The sequence below is a fragment of the Podarcis liolepis genome (assembly GCF_965112155.1).
Source record: "Podarcis liolepis genome assembly, chromosome: 1".
Lineage (NCBI taxonomy): Eukaryota > Metazoa > Chordata > Lepidosauria > Squamata > Lacertidae > Podarcis > Podarcis liolepis.
In genome coordinates, this window is record NC_139554.1 from 46,938,854 (window position 1) to 46,958,973 (window position 20,120).

The 20,120-nt window shown below is 44.8% G+C and overlaps 4 protein-coding genes across 4 annotated transcripts in view; all 4 read left to right on the plus strand.

Moving 5' to 3' along the window:
* Nucleotides 1–20,120, plus strand: part of LOC310686102 (uncharacterized protein) — a gene marked incomplete at its 5' end in the record, with an annotated part of 75,584 nt that overhangs the window by 44,923 nt on the left and 10,541 nt on the right. The gene's annotated exons all lie outside the window — the stretch shown is intronic.
* On the plus strand, nt 3,410–8,642 carry LOC310708750 (disintegrin and metalloproteinase domain-containing protein 20-like). Its single transcript, XM_083507521.1, has one exon. The coding sequence runs from the start codon at nt 4,791–4,793 to the stop codon at nt 6,909–6,911; it is 2,121 nt and encodes a 706-aa protein (XP_083363647.1). The 5' UTR covers nt 3,410–4,790; the 3' UTR covers nt 6,912–8,642.
* LOC310711015 (disintegrin and metalloproteinase domain-containing protein 20-like) lies at nt 8,829–10,731 on the plus strand (the record flags this gene model as incomplete). The annotated part of the gene is given in 3 exon segments (XM_083512441.1): nt 8,829–9,679; nt 9,681–9,702; nt 9,706–10,731. Coding segments are annotated over 3 exon segments (1,185 nt in total). The 5' UTR covers nt 8,829–9,542.
* On the plus strand, nt 14,517–17,831 carry LOC310708788 (disintegrin and metalloproteinase domain-containing protein 20-like). Its single transcript, XM_083507603.1, has one exon. It carries the CDS (start codon nt 15,645–15,647, stop codon nt 17,727–17,729), a length of 2,085 nt encoding a protein of 694 aa, XP_083363729.1. The 5' UTR covers nt 14,517–15,644; the 3' UTR covers nt 17,730–17,831.

Below are 20,120 nucleotides of genomic sequence, written 5' to 3' on the forward strand. Positions count from 1 at the left end.
AACATAGTGGGAGCCCATCTAGGAATAATGTTCATTTCGAGAGCATTCAACTTTCTGCAAGTGGTAAGGTTTAATGGCTCCCATCTATCAATATCTAGGGAAGCCTCTTTTTTAAAATTTATGTTTGTTATTTTATGTATTTCATTTATGTTTACTGTTACTAGCTGAGTTATATCTCTTGGTGTTAACATACAAATCTAGAATTGATATTGCTTCAGTGAATTTGCTTAAGTGAATGGGTAGGATGCTGGTGGCGCTGTGGGTTAAACCACAGAGCCTGTTGGGCTTCCTGATCAGAAGGTCAGCGGTTTGACTCCCCGCGACGGGGTGAGCTCCCGTTGCTCGGTCCCAGCTCCTGCCAACCTAGCAGTTCGAAAGCACGTCAAAGTGCAAGTAGATAACTAGGTACCGCTCCGGTGGGAAGGTAAATGGCATTTCCGTGCTTTGCTCTGGTTTCGGTGTTCTGTTGTGCCAAGATTCCTTTTGGTGTACTGACCTCCCTGCTGCACCAAGGATTCCCTGCCCAAGCTGCTTCAGGTCATGGCAGATATTCTCCTGGAGACACCTAGGGGATTTTAACATCCATGCTGACACAACCTTACAAGGGGCCGCTCGGGACTTCGTGGAAAGCATGGCCTCCATGGGGCTATCCCTGAATAAGTCTGGCCCAACTCATTCTGAAGCTGACCTGACACGGGTTAGAGCTCAATGTCGAGCCTACCAAGTGGCGGTAGCGACAGCAAAGAAGACTTTCTTCACCGCCTCTATTGCATCTGCAGAAAACAGCAGCAGGAGACTCTTTCAGGTGGTTTGCAATTTAGTGGAACCACCTGCTCCATCAGGGCCCAGTACAGGCCACATGATCTCCTGCAATGATTTTGCAAAGTTTTTGCAGATAAATTCGCTCAGATTCGGGAAGAGGTAGACTCCACCATGGGAGCAGGACTGGGGCGGGAGAGTGCTAGAGTTCTGTCTAGACATATTGTGTGCGATCAATTCCAACCTGTTACGTCTGAGGATGTGGACAGGCTGCTTGGACGAGTGAAACCAACCACCTGTCTCATTGATCCTTGTCCATCCTGGCTTATAAAAGCTAGCCGGGAAGGGCTAGGTAATGGGCTTTGCGGGGTGGTGAATGCTTCTCTCTGTGAGGGAGCCTTCCCAGACCTGCTAAAAGAGGCGGTTATCAAACTGCTCCTTAACAAACCATCTTTAGATGTGGCCAAAATGGCCAACTATCACCCAGTCTCAAATCTTCTATTCTTGGGCAAGGTGATTGAGCGAGTGGTTGCTGAACAACTCCAGGTATGACAGAAGAAGCGGACCATTTGGATCCCTTCCAGTCAGGATTCAGGCCTCATCATGGGACTGAAATTGCCTTGGTCGCACTGGTTGATGATCTCCGGCGGGCTAGGGACAAAGGTGAGAGTTGTTTCCTAGTTCTGCTGGATCTCTCTGTGGCTTTTGACACCATCGACCATAACATCCTTCTGGACCGTCTAGAGGGGCTGGGAGCTGGGAGCACTGTTATACAGTGGTTCCGCTCCTTCCTCCTGGGCCGTGTTCAGAAAGGGGGGGGGATGAGTGTTCAGACCCCTGGGCTCTCACTTGTGGGGTGCCTCAGGGTTCTGTCCTCTCCCCCATGCTTTTCATCATCTACATGCAGCCGCTGGGAGAGATCATCAGGGGGTTTGGGCTGGGTTTCATCAGTATGGGGATGATACCCAGCTCTATCTCTCAAATCAGAACCAGTGAAGGTGGTGATGGTCCTGTGTGAGTGTCTGGAGGCGGTTGGAGGATGGATGGCGGCTAACAGATTGAGGTTGAATCCTGACAAGACAGAAGTACTGTTTTTGGGGGACAGGAGGCAGGCAGGTGTGGAGGACTCCCTGGTCCTGAATGGGGTAACTGTGCCCCTGAAGGACTAGGTGCGCAGCCTGGGAGTCATTTTGGACTCACAGCTGTCCATGGAGGCACAGGTCAAATCTGTGTCCAGGGCAGCTGTTTACCAGCTCCATCTGGTACGCAGGCTGAGACCCTATCTGCCTGCGGACTGCCTCGCCAGAGTGGTGCTCTGGTTATCTCCCGCTTGGACTACTGCAATACGCTCTACGTGGGGCTACCTTTGAAGCTGACCTGGAAACTACAACTAATCCAGAATGCGGCAGCTAGACTGGTGACTGGGAGCGGCCGCCGAGACCACATAACACCGGTCTTGAAAGACCTACATTGGCTCCCAGTATGTTTCCGAGCACAATTTAAAGTGTTGGTGCTGACCTTTAAAGCCCTAAACGGCCTCGGTCCAGTATACCTGAAGGAGTGTTTCCACCCCCCATCGTTCTGAGGTCCAGTGCCAAGGGCCTTCTGGTGGTTCCCTTGCTGCAAAAAGCCAAGTTACAGGGAACCAGGCAGAGGGCCTTCTCGGTAGTGGCACCTGCCCTGTGGAACGCTCTTCCACCAGATGTCAAAGAGAAAACTACCAGACTTTTAGAAGACATCTGAAGGCAGCCCTGTTTAGGGAGGCTTTTAATGTTTAATAGACTATTGTATTTTAATATTTTGTTGGAAGCCACCCAGAGTGGCTGGGGAAACCTAGCCAGATGGGCGGGGTATAAATAATAAATAATAATAATAATAATAATAATAATAATAATAATTATTATTATTATTATTATTATTATTATTATTATTGGCTTCAAAATAAACAGAAGGGGATCATCTGCAAATAAAAACAATTTATATTCAACTGAATTGTGAATTGCTCACAATGTTGTCTGATAGCGCAAGCCAGGAGTTTTAAACATATTGTTACAGAACGGGGGGGGTCCCCCTAAACACTGAAATTAATAAATGCTACGATGTGGGGTTATTTGTGATATGAGGGGAGAATATAAGCTGCAAAGGAATTCCTGGGTAGCCTGGCCAAACTAGGTCCCTTAAGAAAGCCATTGTGAGTTGTTAAAAAGAGAATGGCACTTCTAGCCCCAAGCGTGAGCGGAGACTGTAGATTTGGAAGGTTGCCAGGGTAACTGCTCTGGGGAAGGGCAAAGGGTTTCTGGGAAGAAGAAGGGGGGAGATCCATTTTGGGAAGGGAAAAGGAAGGACTGCCTGCAATGCTTTGGGCCATGCTGTAAGATCTGGATCCCCTCCATGCAAACTGAGGGTGTAAATAGGTGAATAGACCCTATTTCTTAAAGCACAACAGCCTCCACCATGTCTTCTATTCTCCAAAGGGACACAGACCCTGTGTGGGCACCTGAGATCCCATGCGCTCTTGCCATGGCTTTTGTCACAATATATTAAAGAGTAAAGGTGAAAGTGGACATCCTTTTCTGTTTCCTCAGGCCAGTGGAAAGAGAGCAGACATAATCTTGTTCACTTTAACTCTATATGCAGGTGAAACATATAATACTTTAATCCAGCATGAATAGCTCAATTGGTTAAAGCGTGGTACTGATAACGCCAAGGCTGCAAGTTCGATCCCCATATGGGACAGCTGCATATTCCTGGGGTTGAGCTAGATCACGCATGTCCAACTGTGATCTGCTATCCAGTATCAAAAACTGGAAATGATCTACCACACTCTCCCATTGTCATTCTTCAACTTAAACATATTATATTTGACTGGGGAAACCCAGCCAGATGGGCGGGGTATAAATAATAAATTATGATGGTGATAAAAATAATAACAAATTATTACCCCCACACCAGGCCCCTCCCAGGGCCCTTGGTGCACGTGGGAAGCCAACACGCCCCAAAATGTTAAACTTCCCCTTTTCCAGACGAAGAGCTCCGTGGGAAGAGGGGGTGGTGGCTTACATTCATGTAAACACAGCTAGGCTGGAGCTGGAAAGGTGGGGAAAGTTCAGCACCCACGCAGAACTAAGATGGAGACTGGAGGGGCGTGGGACCTGGCATTTTCTTTCCACAGGAACCAGTAGGAGGGGTGTCATTGTCTCTCTTGTGCGCTGCACTTCCCTTGGCTCACTCTGCAGCACTGCAGCCCTTGCGGAGCATGTGTGCCTCATTGTCGACCCCACCTCCTTGCCCCGGGACTGTGGCTTGCGGGGGGCAGAGGCAGGCACCTCACATGTTTCTGGGGCCGGCTAGCTGACTGGGTGTCGGAAAAGCCAGCAGCCAGAGCAGGGCGCTTGAGGCGGCCACAAGGAGGCGGAGGCAGCACCTGCGCCAGCCAGAGCTCTTGCTGCGGCGGTGGTGAGCAAACCTAGCTAAGTACAGGGCAGCTGCTGGGAGAGGGCGGTGGGCAGAGGTGACGAGGCCTTGGTCATGCTCGACCAAAATCCATCCCGCGATTGACACATTGGACATGTCTGGGCTACATGATCCTAAGGGTCCCTACCAATTCTATGATTTTGTAAAATCCAGTGGAAATCCAATGTTTCTCAATACCAGTTGATAGGAATCAGAAAAAGGGAAAGCACCTAAGTCTTAACAGTAGGCTTCCCAGTTTGGCCACTTTGGGAAGAAGATGCTGAACTAGATTGGCCTTTCACCTGACATAGCAGGGCTTTTTAAGTTCTGATGCTCTGTAATTACGCTTTCATGCATTCCCACCCTCCATCTTCCTTCTCCATTCTATTCCATCAATCAACTAAGCTCCACCCACATTCTAAAGGTAAATCTACGGAGTGTTGCTATGGTCAGAATCATCCTCCTGCTCTAGTTAGCATGCAGCTTTATTTCCACCACCATTCCAGACCAAAAGGGATTGTCATGAATGACAGGCATTAGTACAGCGCTCTAGTGAATTCTTTCACCTCTCAGGGAAAATGACTAACCGCCACACATGGCAACTGGTGCTGATCTCATGGAATGTTTTGTGTGAGACTACAGGTCAGAAACCACCACAAGGCTTTATGTATGCCTCTTACGAGGTGACCATCCCAAGAAAACTAGTCCCTAGGTATGGACAAGAACATCATGATGTCACCTACCTACTGCAGATTGAGGGGAAAGGCCATGTAGTGCATCTCAAGCAGAACAGGGGCTTTGTCCCTAAACACCTCCCTGTCTTCACTTACAGTAAGGAGGGAGACCTCCAGGTGGACTATCCTTTCATCAGAGATGACTGCTTCTACCGTGGCTTTGTACAAGACAAGCCTTCCTCATGGGTCACCCTCAGCACTTGTTCAGGGGGCCTCAGGGGTCTGCTGCATTTAGAAAATGACAGCTATGAAATTCAGCCTGTGCAGAGATCTGCTACTTCTCAACATGTGATGTATAGGTTGGAAGAAATAGAGGGTGCTGCACGTATGACATGTGGGTTAACAGAAGAAGAGCAAAGGCATCAAGAGACCATGATCCAAAAAACAGAGAATATAGTGGCTAGGGGTGCTCCAGAAGGTGGTTGGTGGACACACACCCGTTACGCAGAGGTTGCAATTGTTGTGGATTACGAAAGATATGTGAGAATTGATAGAAATGAAACTGTTGCTGCTATGCGAGTTCTAGATGTCATTCATGTTGCTAATTCATTATATGAGCCACTTGGTGTCGTTGTGACACTTGTTGGATTGGAGATTTGGTCAGAAAAGAACCTCATTGTGATTGATAACGACATTTACACCCTGCTTTCCAATTTCAATGACTGGAGAACAAACACCCTAAATAAACATCTAGAGAATGATGCTGCTCATTTATTTGTATATAAGGGCTTTGGACGTACACGAGGATTATCATATTTAGGAACAATCTGTTGGACAGACCGGGCATGTGGTGTTGAATCATATGTTGGTTATAGTTTGTCTGATTTTTCTAATACATTTACTCATGAATTAGGACATAATCTTGGCATGCAACATGATTCAAAATACTGTACTTGTGAACGACATGCCTGCATTATGGCTGCAGCTCAGGCAAACACTGATAAGTTTAGCAACTGCAGTTATCAGAATTATTTTGAGCTAAGGAACACTCCATGTTTGTTAATCCCACCAGAGCCTGATAAAATGTATAAACTCAAACACTGTGGCAACAAAGTAGTGGAAGATGGAGAGCAATGTGACTGTGGTTCACCAGATCAATGCAAGTTGGATCCATGTTGCCAGTCTAACTGCATGCTGCGCCCAGGTGCCACTTGTGCTTTTGGACGGTGTTGTGCTGAGTGTCAGTATCTTCCAGCTCATTATGTCTGCAGACAAGAGGTTAGCAGCTGTGATCTTCCTGAGTACTGCAATGGGACTTCAGAGTGGTGTCCTAAAGATGTTCATGTACAAGATGGCACCCCGTGTAGTGATGGTGTATACTGCTATCATGGAAATTGCAGAACTCACAGTGAGCAGTGCAAAATGATCTTTGGCAAGAAAGCAACAGCTGCTTCAAAGGCTTGCTTCAATGAACTGAATGGTCGAGGGGATCGCTTTGGCAACTGTGGCCTTAGAGATGGAACCTATAAGAAATGCAGTGCTAAGAACATCCTATGTGGAAAAATCCAGTGTGAAAATGTTTATAAACTACCTTCTTTGGAGGAACACAGCACCCTAGTTAATACACCCATTGGCAATAGGAAATGCTGGAGTACAGACTACCACAGTGGAATGGAGATACCTGATATTGGAGCAGTGAGAGATGGGACTCCTTGTGGCACTGACATGATATGCATTAATAGGCAGTGCAAGAGTGTATCCCTCTTGAACTATGATTGTAATTTCACAAAGTGCCACTATAGGGGTATATGCAATACTCATAAACATTGTCATTGTGATTATGGCTGGGCCCCTCCAAACTGCCTCTTTAAAGGCTTTGGTGGCAGCATTGATAGTGGGCCTCCACCACGAGGTAACATTCTGGATCGTAGCAATCGCAGTGCAGGATTAACAGAAGTAATTGGATTTGTTGTTCTGCTACTATTGTTGTTGTTGGTCTGGATATTTATTTCAGGAACGGACTGAGACTGAAGTTCTTACATTTAAGTAGAAGAGTTTGTCAAGCACAAAAAAGAAGAAATTCTCAAATGGATCACAGAAATGAACAATTGGCAGTGTGCCAGATACAGAACAAACAATAGATTGTACTATGTAGATATACATTCAATTTGCTAAGTTTTTGATTATTTTAAAAAACATTTTCATTAAATTTTCCTCCTAGGCACTCTAGGTTGTGAAAATCTTGGTTTTCTCAACAGGGGAGAATTACGTTATATGTTGAGCCTCACTACATCCTCTGTCTTCCAGAAAGTATTCCCTCTACCCAGGGCTTTTTTTCCATCTGCAACTCACCAAAACTTAGTTCTGGCACCTGTCAGGTGGGTGCCATTGCCATTCTTAGAGAATGAAAGAGACATTCATAGTGAGTTCTGGCACCTCTTTTTCTAGAAAAAATAGCACTGCCTCTACCTCATGGATTTAGAAGCTGTGATAGTCTAAGTATTGTTGGATAACAACCCCTATTAGCCCCAGTCAGCACTGACCATGTTCAGGGATTATGGGAACCATTTCCAACAACATCTAGAGGGCCACAGGTTTTTTAATTGGGTGTATGTGTGTTAAACACTGAGCAGAATTCTAGTTCCCAAATAAGAACCCATTCTTAAGGAAGTGTGTGGATTTTTAAAGCACCCAGGGGGTCCCACCACTGAAGGAGGAAAACCTTTAAATATTAAATATTTAAATATGTCCATATTTACCAAGGCAACTGAGTGACTTTCTCTGGAAATCATCTGCCTGCCTGCCAGCTGTTTCCCCTAGTTGCCTGTATGAGAAGGAAGGAGGATGGGAGCCAGTCAGGCAAGTATGTGTCTCCTGTGGCTGAGTTCCATCCCTTTCCACCAATAGTAGGCCCACCATTTCACTGCATTCCAGATCTTCTTTCCCTTCCAGGCCAATTAGAAGAGGATGAGGAGGGTGGGGATGGAGCAGCCTGCAGGGGGAACAGGCCAAGGAAAAGGAAGCAGTGTTATCAACTTACCTTGTCTTCCTTCTCCTCTCTGGTCCAAAGATTGGAGTAGGTGGCCAAGCTGCTCTCCTACCCATCCAACATTTCTCAGACAAAAGTATGGATGCTTCTGTGAAACCGTAGGAAATTGAGCCCATAAGTGCAGGAGGCAGGATTAACACAACGACCTCCTGCTTTTTCGCCTGAAAAACATTTGAAGTCTAAACTTTGCACATGGACAGTGGGAATTTATCAATTCTACAACTTCTGCTACTTGTTTTGAAAGGAATGTTAAGCTCTTGTGAGCTTCAACTATCTGTCTCTTCATTGTAAATTCTAACAAGCACATTTCTTTGCTTCTGGTGAAGTTCCCTAGAAAAAAAATTAAACCATTAAAAATAAGTCTATGAAATCAGCTTTCTGTAACCAGAACTTACCTCCTCACAAAACACACACTTCTCCTCCCTAACAGTTTTTAAAGCACAATAGCCATCCATCTATAGGCTGCTACTTTGTTTTATAATGACTCAGGTTAAATTATTGCAAGTTCATGTTACCTCCAAAGGTGTTCAGACACATTTTGGAGTGATTTTACTGTCTTGAATTTGCTTTTCAGCTTCCTTTTTACCAGCCTCCTCTGTGGTGGACCCTACACCTTTCCCCCTACTTGAGGCGTATTTTACTGCCAGTACAGAGGTACCTTGAGTTAAGAACTTAATTTGTTCCGGAGGTCCGTTCTTAACCTGAAACTGTTCTTAACCTGAGGTACCACTTTAGCTAATGGGGCCTCCCGTTGCCGGTGTGCAGCCGCTGCATGATTTCTGTTCTCATCCTGAAGTAAAGTTCTTAACCCGAGGTACTATTTCTGGGTTAGCAGACTCTGTAACCTGAAGCATAATTTGCTCCCACAAGGTACAATGATGGCCATCAACTCGTGTGACTTTAAAACAGAGTTAGACAAAATCCATGAAGGAGAAGGCATCAAAGGCTACTTGCCAAAATGGCTGGCATGCCTCAATTATTAGAGGCAGCATGTGGCTCAATAGCACTTCCTATCACAAGTGGGATAAACATACAGATCCTGATTGTGGGCTTCCTAGTGGCATCTGCTTGGCCACTGAAGAAACAATATGTTGCATCAGATGGACCTTTGGCCTTATCCAGCAGGGTTTTTATTATGTTCTGTAAGTGCCTGTTCAGCTAAACCTCTCTTCCATCCATTTTCTCTACAGTGGGACCTCAGGTTACATACGCTTCAGGTTACATACGCTTCAGGTTACAGACTTCGCTAACCCAGAAATAGTGCTTCAGGTTAAGAACTTTGCTTCAGGATGAGAACAGAAATTGTGCTCCGGCAGCGCGGCAGCAGCAGGAGGCCCCATTAGCTAAAGTGGTGCTTCAGGTTAAGAACAGTTTCAGGTTAAGTACGGACCTCCGGAACGAATTAAGTACTTAACCTGAGGTACCACTGTACTAAGTTCGGTGCTCAACCAAGCTCTGTCCAAATTCCAAAGGTGAATATACTGACGGTTGCTACGGACATAATTCTCTTGCTTCCCAACTTGCTTGAGGTTCAAAAGAAGCTTCCCTGTGTTGAATGACATGCAAGAGTGGAGTGCTCTAGTGAATTCATTCACCCGTCAGGCAAAATGACTAATGAACTTCCCTGGCTGCTGCTGCTGATCTCATGGAATGTTTTGAGTGAGAATGCAGGTCAGAAACCTCCACATGGATTTAGATATGCTTCTTATGAAGTGGTCATCCCAAGGAAACTGACCCCCAGAACCCCATGATGTCACATACCTGCTGTAGACGGAGGGGAAGGTCCATGTTGTGCATCTGAGGCAGAAGAGGGGCTTCACTGCTAAACACCTCCCTGTCTTCACTTACAGTAAGGAGGGAGACCTCCAGACGGACTATCCTTTCATCAGAGATGACTGCTTCTGCTGTGGCTTTGTACAAGACAAGCCTTCCTCCTGGGTCACCCTCAGCACTTGTTCAGGGGGCCTGAGGGGTCTGTTGCACTTAGAAAATGACACCTATGAAGTTGAACCTATCCAGGTGCCTGCTGCTGCTTCTCAACACGTGGTGTATAGGTTGGAAGAAAAGGAGAATGCTTTTAACATGAGGTGTGGGCTAACAAAGGAAGAGCAGAGTCATCAATTGGCCTTGATCCAAAATACAAAGAATTCAGCAGCCCCAAGTGCTGCTGCAGGAGTCTGGTGGGCACACACCCGGTTTGTGAAGCTTTCAATTGTGATAGAGCATCAACTATATGCCAAGTTTAACAGAAATGAAAATCATGTTACTATGGAAGTTTTGGATGTCATCCACACTTCAAACTCACTATATGAGCCACTTGCTGTTGAGTTGTCTATAGCTGCACTGGATATATGGTCAGCAAGGAACCCCATAAAAGTTGTTAATGATATGGATATTACACTAGAGAATTTTAATCTCTGGAAAAGAGAATCACTCACTAGGCATATACAAAATGATGCTTCTTATTTATTCATAAATAAGAATTTTGACTTTACACCTGGAAAAGCTTTCCTAGGAACGATTTGCAATCAATATATGGCAATTGGTGTTGAATCATATATGGGTTTTAGTTTGTTCGAATTTTCTGTCATATTTACTCATGAATTAGGACATAATCCTGTTATGCAACATGATGGAAAATACTGTAAATGTGATCGGCCTGAATGCATTATGGCTGCATTTCACACAAACTCTGATAAGTTTAGCAATTGCAGTTACAATGATCGTTTTGGCAACTGTGGCCTTAGACATGGAAATTATAAGAAATGGAGTGCTAAGAATATTCTGTGTGGCTGAATCCATTGTGAAAATGTTGGTGTATTACCCTCTTTGAAGGAACACAGCAGCATAATTCAAACGAAAATTAGAAACAAGATGTGTTGTAGTACAGACTATCACAGTGGACTGGAGATAGTGGATACTGGGGCAGTGAGAGGTGGCACCCCTTGTGGCAAGAACATGATGTGTATTAATGGGGAGTGCAAGAGTATATCCCTCTTGAGGAATGAATGTAATGTCACAAAGTGCCATTATAGGGGAATATGCAACAACTACCAACATTGTCATTGTGTTTCTGGCTGGGCCCCTCCTGACTGTCTAAACAAAGGTCTCGGTGGCAGCATTGACAGTGGGCCTGCTCCACGAGGGTACATTTGGAATCGTAGTGCCAGCAGAGCAGGAACTGCAGATGTACTTGGATTAGTCATTTCTGCTACTGTTGTTGGTGTTGGCCTAGGTATTTATTTCCGGAAAAGACTGAGATAGAAGTTTTCACATTTAAGTGGAAGAGTCCATCAGCACAATTAATAAGTTTGGATTCTGGAGCAAATCACAGAAAAGAGCAATGGACAACTTGCCAGATACAGAGGAATCAACAGATTCTGTTATGTAGATATATATTTGAATATTTAAGCATTTCATTATATTAAACTAACATAGAGGTTACCAAGGCATAGACTACAGAAGTGAGGCTATACCTGTCCAGATAAGGGCATAGCTGGGCCACCAGCTGAAACTGATGGAAGGCACTTCATGCCACCAAGGTCACCTGAGCCTCAAGTGACAGCAAAGGATCCAGAGGTACCCCCAAGATACGTACCTGCACCTTCAGAGGGAGTATAATCCCACCAAGAGCAGGCGATCTCCCATCCATCTGGTCTAGGGAACCACATACTAACAGTGCCTCAGTCTTTTTTCTCTATCTTTTTTATTGAAACCTTTCGGCATACAATACAATAAAATATAAACTAAATAAAAAAGAAAAGAGAAGAGAAGGGAGGAATAAAAAGCCCTCTACAAGAGGTAGATCTTTACCCTTGTCTCACACAAAAAGGGTGGACCTTCCCAGCTCTCACCTGGGGGCTTCCCTTTCTTCTCCCAGCCTCCCACTCTGGGAGATCTTCTCTTCCCTGCCTCTCACACAGGGTCCTTCACCATTCATCTGTCACCTTCCTGTGCAAACCCTCATTAACCTAGAGAAGATGTCACAAAACAAAACAAGCAAGAGTGAAGTGGACAGAAAAGAAATAACAGATATAAAGATCATAAAAAATAGAGAGAAAAGAGAAATAAATAAAAAGGACTTTTGATTCGCCATCTGTCAATTATGAATATAAAGATTATTCAGAGTATTCACTCCAGGATGGTATCCAGCTGTATTGCAGGATCATATTCAGCTGTTCCTTAGTATGCCGGGCAGTGTTTTCCCAATCTTCAATACTAAATCATTTCCACACAAAAGTCCAAAAGGGGTATTCAGTTGTCCCCTTCCTGTTAGTTTTTATCAGCCAAGAGGGGCGAGGCCTCAGAGTGCAAGTGGTTATTTTAACCAATCCAAGCAACTTGTCCACTTCCTCAAGCCTTACTAACTGAAACTCATCCAACACAACAGGACTAGACAGTGCTCTGCACACCCCTTGAGGTTCATATGCTGTAACAGCAGAGTCGATATCTTGGTAGATGCAAACAATTTTATCATCAAAATGCTTTGCAAACAATTCAGTGAGTTGCTGTCAGTTCTTGCCACCTCCTTCAGGCTGAACTATAAAAGGCTCCACACTTCTAGTAAAAGCTCTGTCAGATGGCACAAGGAAGGTGCAATGCTGAATAGCTTAGTTGGTTAGAGCATAGCGCTGATAATGCCAAAAGTCTTTCCAAAATCAGGAAGAAAGCTTTAATTTTCTGTAGGAATGGATTTAGGCACTATGACAGGAGATATTACTGTATTTATCCTTCCTTGAGTGAGGTCAGCAGAACACCACCACCTTTGCAGCTTTAAATTTGGTAAGATAAGGTCAATTTAACCTTCTAGAAACAATGATCTGGGATGTTTTAAGGCAGTCTGGACCTTCCCTAGTATTACCTCTTTTCACCCCCTTTAAAGTAACAATCACACACACACACTGTTTTGTGAAGAAGTAAAAGTAATATTTACTTACATAATCTAGGTCTTGAAGCAGTTACAGCAGCAAAATGAAGGCAGATTTATAACTACAGTGGTACCTTGGTTCTCAAACATAATCCATTCCGGAAGACCGTTCAACTTCCGAAACGTTTGAAAACCGAGGCACAAAGGGCTGGCTGCAAGTTCAATTGGAAAAATTGAAAAACACACAGTAGAAGCTGTTCTACTTCTGAGGCGCATTCAAAAATGGAAGCAATTACTTCCAGATTTTTGGCGTTCAAAAACCAAAACGTTCGGCTTCCGAGATGCTCAAAAACCAAGGTGCCACTGTATTATCTAACTTACAAAAGTAACTCTGCCTTGCCAGAGTGGTTGTGATGGCCTGGGAATCTGATTCAGAGGCTGAACCAGAGGAATCCCAGCCTGCACAGGAGTCCCCGCCTCCAGGGCCGGCTGAGCTGGCTCCGGAGGCGATTGAGGACGCATTGCCTACAGGTGCGCCTCTCCCAGCCTTGTCAGGGGAAAGTGAGTCTCCCCCTGGGTTCAGTAACCCACCGGCTTCTCCTGAGCTGCAGAGGCTCAGGGCAGAGAGGCGGAGGGAAGTGGTTTCTCACAGGAGGAGTGCTCGCCTTAAGGCCAGGAGAGGCGTGTCACCTGGGGGCCGGGACCGCCCCTGGCCTCAGAGAAGATAAAGGCCAGTCAGCCCGGTCCCAGGTTGCGGGAGCAACGTCGTTGAAGAGCTGTTTCGGCCAGCATCCAGTCCTGTTTCCCCAGAGTTCCCGTGGAGGATTGTCTGCTGACCCTTGACTCAGGTCCTGGACCTCACCCCACGGTAACCTCCCCCCTGGACCAGCGCAGTGGTGCATGCTCTGATTATCTCCCGCTTGTATTACTGCAATATGCTCTACAGGGGTGCCAAATTGAATAAAATATTTGGGGGGGGGCAGGTAAGCTACGCCCCACATAATTTATCACATGATGCGGCACACATCCACACATCAATTGAATGGCAATGTCCATCAACTTTGGTGGGTCCCAGCCCGCTCAAATATTTTACTGGGGGGGGGGGGGTTAGGGACATCAGCCCCTAGGAGTTGGCTCCTGTGGTGCTCTATGTGGGGCTATCATTGAAGCCGACTCAGAAACTACAACTAATCCATAATGTGTCAGCTAGACTGGTGACTGGGAATAGCTGCCGGGACCACATAACACCAGTCCTAAACGGTCTACATTGGCTCCCAGTACGTTTCCAATCACAAATCAAAGTGTTGGTGCTGACCTTCAAAGCCCTAAACGGCCTTAGCCCTGTACATCTGAAGGAGCATTTCCACCCCCAACGTTCAGCTTGGACACATAGGTCCAGTTCCAAGGACCTTCTGGCAGTTCCCTCACTGCAAGAAGTGAAGCTATAGGAACCCAGTCAGAGGGTCTTCTTGGTAGTGGCGCCCACCCTATGCCATGCCCTCCAATCAGATGTCAAACAGATAAACAGCTATCTGACTTTTAAAAGACATCTGAAGGCAGCCCTCTATAGGAAAGCTTTTAGTGTTTGATGTTTTATGGTGTTTTTATATTTTGCTGAAAGCTACCCAGAGTGGCTGGGGAAACTAGTCAGATGGGCAGTGTAATAACAACAACAACAACAACAACAACAACAACAATAATAATAATATTTTCAAAATGGTGTGTCAGCTGCAGAGCTCAGACATGCATGTGTGTTCAACTTGGAGGCATAATGAAGAAAGAGAGATGCCTAGGCAGCAAGGACGTATATAGTGCTACAGCTTCCTGCCAAGGCAAACAAAGGAAGGGATCTCACAGAGTTCTCTCTAGAAAATTTTGGATGAAAGCTCTGTGAGTCTCAGCCCCATCATGTGTCTATCTCGCAAAACATGAATGGTTGCTTTGGGGTACAATAATGTACCAAAATTTCACCCAATGTATTTTAGAAATCTGTCAATTTGTTTTTGTTATTGCAGTATAAACATAAATATTTAAATCATCTCTTGTAAACCAACTTGTAATTCACAAAAGTATTTACACAATAATATTGCAGAGTAAAGGATACTCAAACCTACGTATTTCCTAAAGAGACTTATTTGGCATTTCCCCCTGCCTGTAAGAAATTTGTCATTTACTTGCCATTCTTTTCGTGCCTTTTTTGTGTATATGTCAGGGATAATGTAAATTTAGTGGTTAATGTACATAATAACCAGACATTCAAACACCTCTGCACTGCTGTTTGAACTTTGGAAAACCAGAGGTTCAAAGAGCAGCATGGGGCTGTTTCAAAGCCCTTAGCAAACAGCCTTGCACTTCTGCTTTAAACATCCAAATTCCAGAGGTTTAATGCAGCAACATGAGGCTGCTTGCAAAGGGCTTTCAAACAGCCACACACTTTAAAGTCCTTCAACTCAGGGCTTCAAAGCACAGCAGCATCCCCCGATGTCACTATAATGCCAGGTGACTGATGGGTGGGCAGCCCTACTCACCTGTCAAATTTGATATCTCCCCATTGGCAGGCCAATGTGGTCTCCCAGCCAGAAAGTATTTCCCACCATTGCTAGACACCCTCTGTTGTTATTTTCCCATTCTGTTCCATCATGGATACTTCAAACTCCGCCCACATTCCAAAAAGTGATTCTACTCACTGTTGCTATGGTCAGAATCATCCTCCTTCTTTATCCCACATGCAGTCTTCTTCCAGCCTTGCTACAGGCCCACCTGCAGCTACAGAGGGCTTCCTTGCCCTGTATAAGAAGCTGGAGTAGAGTAATTTAGCAGAAATTTTTGTCTCTTGGTGGAAATGATCAGCAATTCTGCCAGCTTGTTAATACTGATACTACGGAATGCCCTGGTTGAGGCTGCAGGTCAGACACCACCGAAGGGTTATAGGTATGCCTCTTATGAAGTGACCACTCCTAGAAAACTGACCTATGGTTATGGACAACAAGAACCCAGTGATGTCACCTACCTGCTGCAGATTGAGGGGCAGGGTCATGTGGTGCAGCTGAAGCAAAAGAGGGGTATTGTCCCTAAACAACTCCCTGTCATCACTTACAGTAAGGAGGGGGACCCCCAGATGGACTATCCTTTCATCAAAGATGACTGCTTCTACCATGGCTTTGTACAAGGCAAGCCTTCCTCTTGGGTTACCCTCAGCACTTGTTCAGGGTGGCTCAGGGGTGTGCTGCACTTTGAAAATAACACCTATGAAATTGAACCTGTTGAGGTATCTTCTGCTTCTCAACACGTGGTGTATAGGTTGGAAGAAAAGGATGGGGCTATCCGCATGAGGTGTGGGTTAACAGAAGAAGAGCAAAGCCATCAGCTGGCCATGATGCAAACCACAAGGAATATATTGACCCACAGTGCTGCTGGTGAAGGCTGGTGGGGACACACTAGGTATGTGGAGGTTGCAATTGTGGTAGAACATGAACGATATGTCAAGTTTGGCAGAAATGAAAGTCGTATTGTTATGCAAGTTCTGGATGTCCTCCACACTGCCAATGCACTATATGAGCCATTTTCTGTTGAATTGTCTATATCTGCACTGGAGATATGGTCAGAAAGGAACCTCATTCAAGTTACTAACAGTATAAATGACACACTTAGGAGTTTCTCACGTTGGAGAACAGCCTCACTAGTTAAACATATAAAGAATGATGCTGCTCACTTATTTGTATATAAGAGTTTTGGAAGTACACTTGGATTAGCATACATAGGCACAGTTTGTAGTACCCTTTGGGCAGCTGGTGTTGAATCCTATATGACTTCCAGTTTGTTCCATATTTCTAACACATTTGCCCATGAATTAGGACATAATCTTGGCATGCAACATGATGGAAGATACTGTACTTGTGATCGACATGCCTGCATTATGGCTGCAGATCAAGCTAACGCTGATAAATTTAGTAATTGCAGTTATAAAGATTATTACAAAATAAGGAACTCTCATTGCTTGTTAATTCCACCAGACCCTTATAGAATGCAGAAAATCACATCTTGTGGCAACAAAGTAGTGGAAAATGGAGAACAATGTGACTGTGGTTCAAAACGTGAATGTAAGTCAGATCCATGTTGCCGATCTAATTGTATGCTGCGTTCTGCTGCTACTTGTGCTTTTGGACTTTGCTGTGCTAAGTGTCAGTATCGTCCAGTTCATTCTGTTTGCAGACAGAATGTTGGCCGCTGTGATCTTCCTGAATACTGCAATGGGACTTCAGAATGGTGTCCTGAAGATGTGTATGTACAAGATGGTGCCCCATGCGGGGATGGTGCATACTGTTACCATGGGAATTGCACAACCCATGACAGACAGTGCAGAATGATATTTGGCAAGAAAGCAACAGCTGCTTCAGAGGTTTGCTTCAAAGAGATGAATGCCCGAGGTGATCGCTTTGGCAACTGTGGCCTTAGACATGGCACTTATAAGAAATGTAATGCTACCAATAGCTTGTGTGGTCGAATTCAGTGTGATAACATTACTAAGTTGCCTTCTTTGAAAAAACACAGCACAATATTTCAAATACCCATTGGCAATAGGAAATGCTGGGGTACGGACTACCACATTGGAATGGAGATTCCTGATATTGGAGCAGTGAGAGATGGGACTCCTTGTGGCAAGAGGATGATGTGTATTAATGGGGAGTGCAAGAGTGTGTCCCTCTTGAAATATGATTGTAATGTGACAAAATGCCATAATCGGGGAAGATGCAACACTTACAAACATTGTCATTGTGATTATGGCTGGGCTCCTCCAGATTGTCTCAATGAAGGCTATGGTGGCAGTATTGACAGTGGCCCCCCTCCACCACGCAGGATTGGCTACAAAGTAGGAATTTTTATAGGAATTGTATCTATCCTTTTCCTTCTGTTGGTGTTGGTTTAAGGGAAATGGACTGAGAAACTAATTTAAAAGACTGAGTTCAAGATTCCTTCAAACTGAATCTAAACAGGAGTAAAACCCACAATAAATCATGGAAGTCAACAATGCACATTGTATAAAAAATATACAAAGAAAATAATAGGCAGTATTTTACAAAAATGTAACTTTGAGTCTGAAAGCTTTTGAGTATTATTATTTCACTATTGTGGAGTTACTCTCCTTAGCAAATCAGTTTATGAAAATCTTGGACTCATCCACAGGTAAGAAACCTGCTTTTTATCAAGGCTATCTAATCCTCTGAAATGTTGTTCCACTAAATACCGAGGGAAACATCTGTTTTCTGGAATGGATAACTGCACACTGAGCAAAAGCCACATTTCCCAATATCATTATTTCCCCACAGAAACCTTCATAAGCACTGCTGCTATGCGAATGCCTCTTCCCAATACACGTTGTGCATCATAACACACATAAGATGATGCTATAGCATCCCCCGATCTATCAACGCTGGAGCCAGCAATGACCCAACTGCTGTAAGTCTTACAGGCAGGTATTTTAGTCGCTCACACAGCCCTCTGGGACAATGGAATAAGGGATCAAGATGTGGTTCTGACGGGAGGTGCTAATCCTTCAGCCACACACATTGTAGGGAAAGATGAGCAGTGAAAGGGAGGAGACAGACCATGCAATAAAGGCAGCCACAAACACAAACTGACAGCATTCCTGCTCCAGTGGCTTACTCCATATGGCAGTGATGGGGAACGAGACACCCTCCAGATAGTGTTGGATGATCAACCCCCAGTTAAAGATTTTGGGATTTGTAGTCCAGCAACAACTGGAGGTTCCCCATTCTTGCCATAGAGCATGGGGTTGGGAAGCAGAATATGGAATTTTGAGCTGCACCAGGAAGAAAATGACCTCATCTTTTTTATGCCTTGCAAAAAAAGAAGAGAAAAGATTGAGTCAGGAGGAAAAGAGAGTTCCAAGATCTCAAACGCAGACTGCAAATACAACAGGGAATTCCATAAGTACTTAACGATCTGACACATCAGCGACCATTTGCCTCTCTCACTCCTGCGCCCCAATCATGGATGCCAGGAAACTCAGGGGCTGGAGGAAGAGGCCTTATTTGTAGAACTGCTTGTGTTGGGAACAGGTGATGATAATCAGTGGGTCAGATGTTGAGCTCCCCCATGTGGGCCATTTTGACAGGTGGGTAGCAAAGGGTGGAGGCTCGCCCTGAATTCAGGTACACTTAAGCAAACCAGGAGAAGTACTGCATGAACCAATAGTCATGCATGTACCAAAGAGTCCTGTTGACCCACCTTCTCTCAGCAACCCATATGACCAACCTTCCCCTGCTATTTAGTTCAACAGGCAACCCTCATGGCTGGCATCCTAACAGGCTTAATTTACCCACCCACCCCCATTTCTCCCTCCCTCACATCTCCCTGCTACTCCCTCCTGCCCTTGAGGGTTGCTCCTGTAAGGCTAGCAATGGCAATATTTATAGAGTGGAGTGCCTGGCTTCAACCAACACAAAGCTTACCTGCCTATGGAGATGAGAGTGTCTCCTCTGTGTGGATGCTGTTGCTTCCCACTGTTGAGGAGGAATAATGTTGGAGCACTGCAGTATAGGCAAGGCATATGGCAAAGGTGGCGGTATGAGAAACTTCACAGTGTATAATTGTTATACACTCCAGGCAGTTTGCAAAGATCTGTTTAGTGAATTTTTTACGGGTGTTTTTTTGATTGTGAGATATTACTTGGGTCACACACTGCTGTGGCTATTTCTGGGCAATGGTATCTCCTCCTCACTGTCTTTTATTGTTTATCCTGTTTGATCTGGTGACTGCACGGTTAAAAAGATTTCCGTGATTTTATCTGTAGCGTTTGTTGTTCAGAGACATGTTTATATAAATAACAGACAAATAAACATTTGAAAGCACTAAACTGATAAATCCAGTTGTCAAATATTAGCTATAGCAACCTAAATTTGTTATTACTTCAATAGTTATTACTTCCACTACTGTGCCTTGCAACCCACATCTTCCTGATAGAGCCTACGCCTGTGTGTACAGAGAAACAGATGCTGCCAAATGGTTAAGTCTGGTACCGCACTCTTATTGTAAGAAACCCAAGATGCATCCCTGTGAAGGAGGCTGATTTGCATGTTTGGTGGAGCTGTAACATATGCTTAACTTTAACTGTTGATATATGTTCAGCAACAAATGAGTGCTTGGGACACTTTTGCCTCCTCTCCAGTAACCCTCAATAAGTTTTAAAAGAGCTCATTTCACTCTAAGCACAAGTGCCCCTGGCAGTGTAAGGGTTAAATTCTGCTGAAGATTAAAATGGTCTTCCTTTGTGAAATGAAGATTTGTTGCTTGCTGT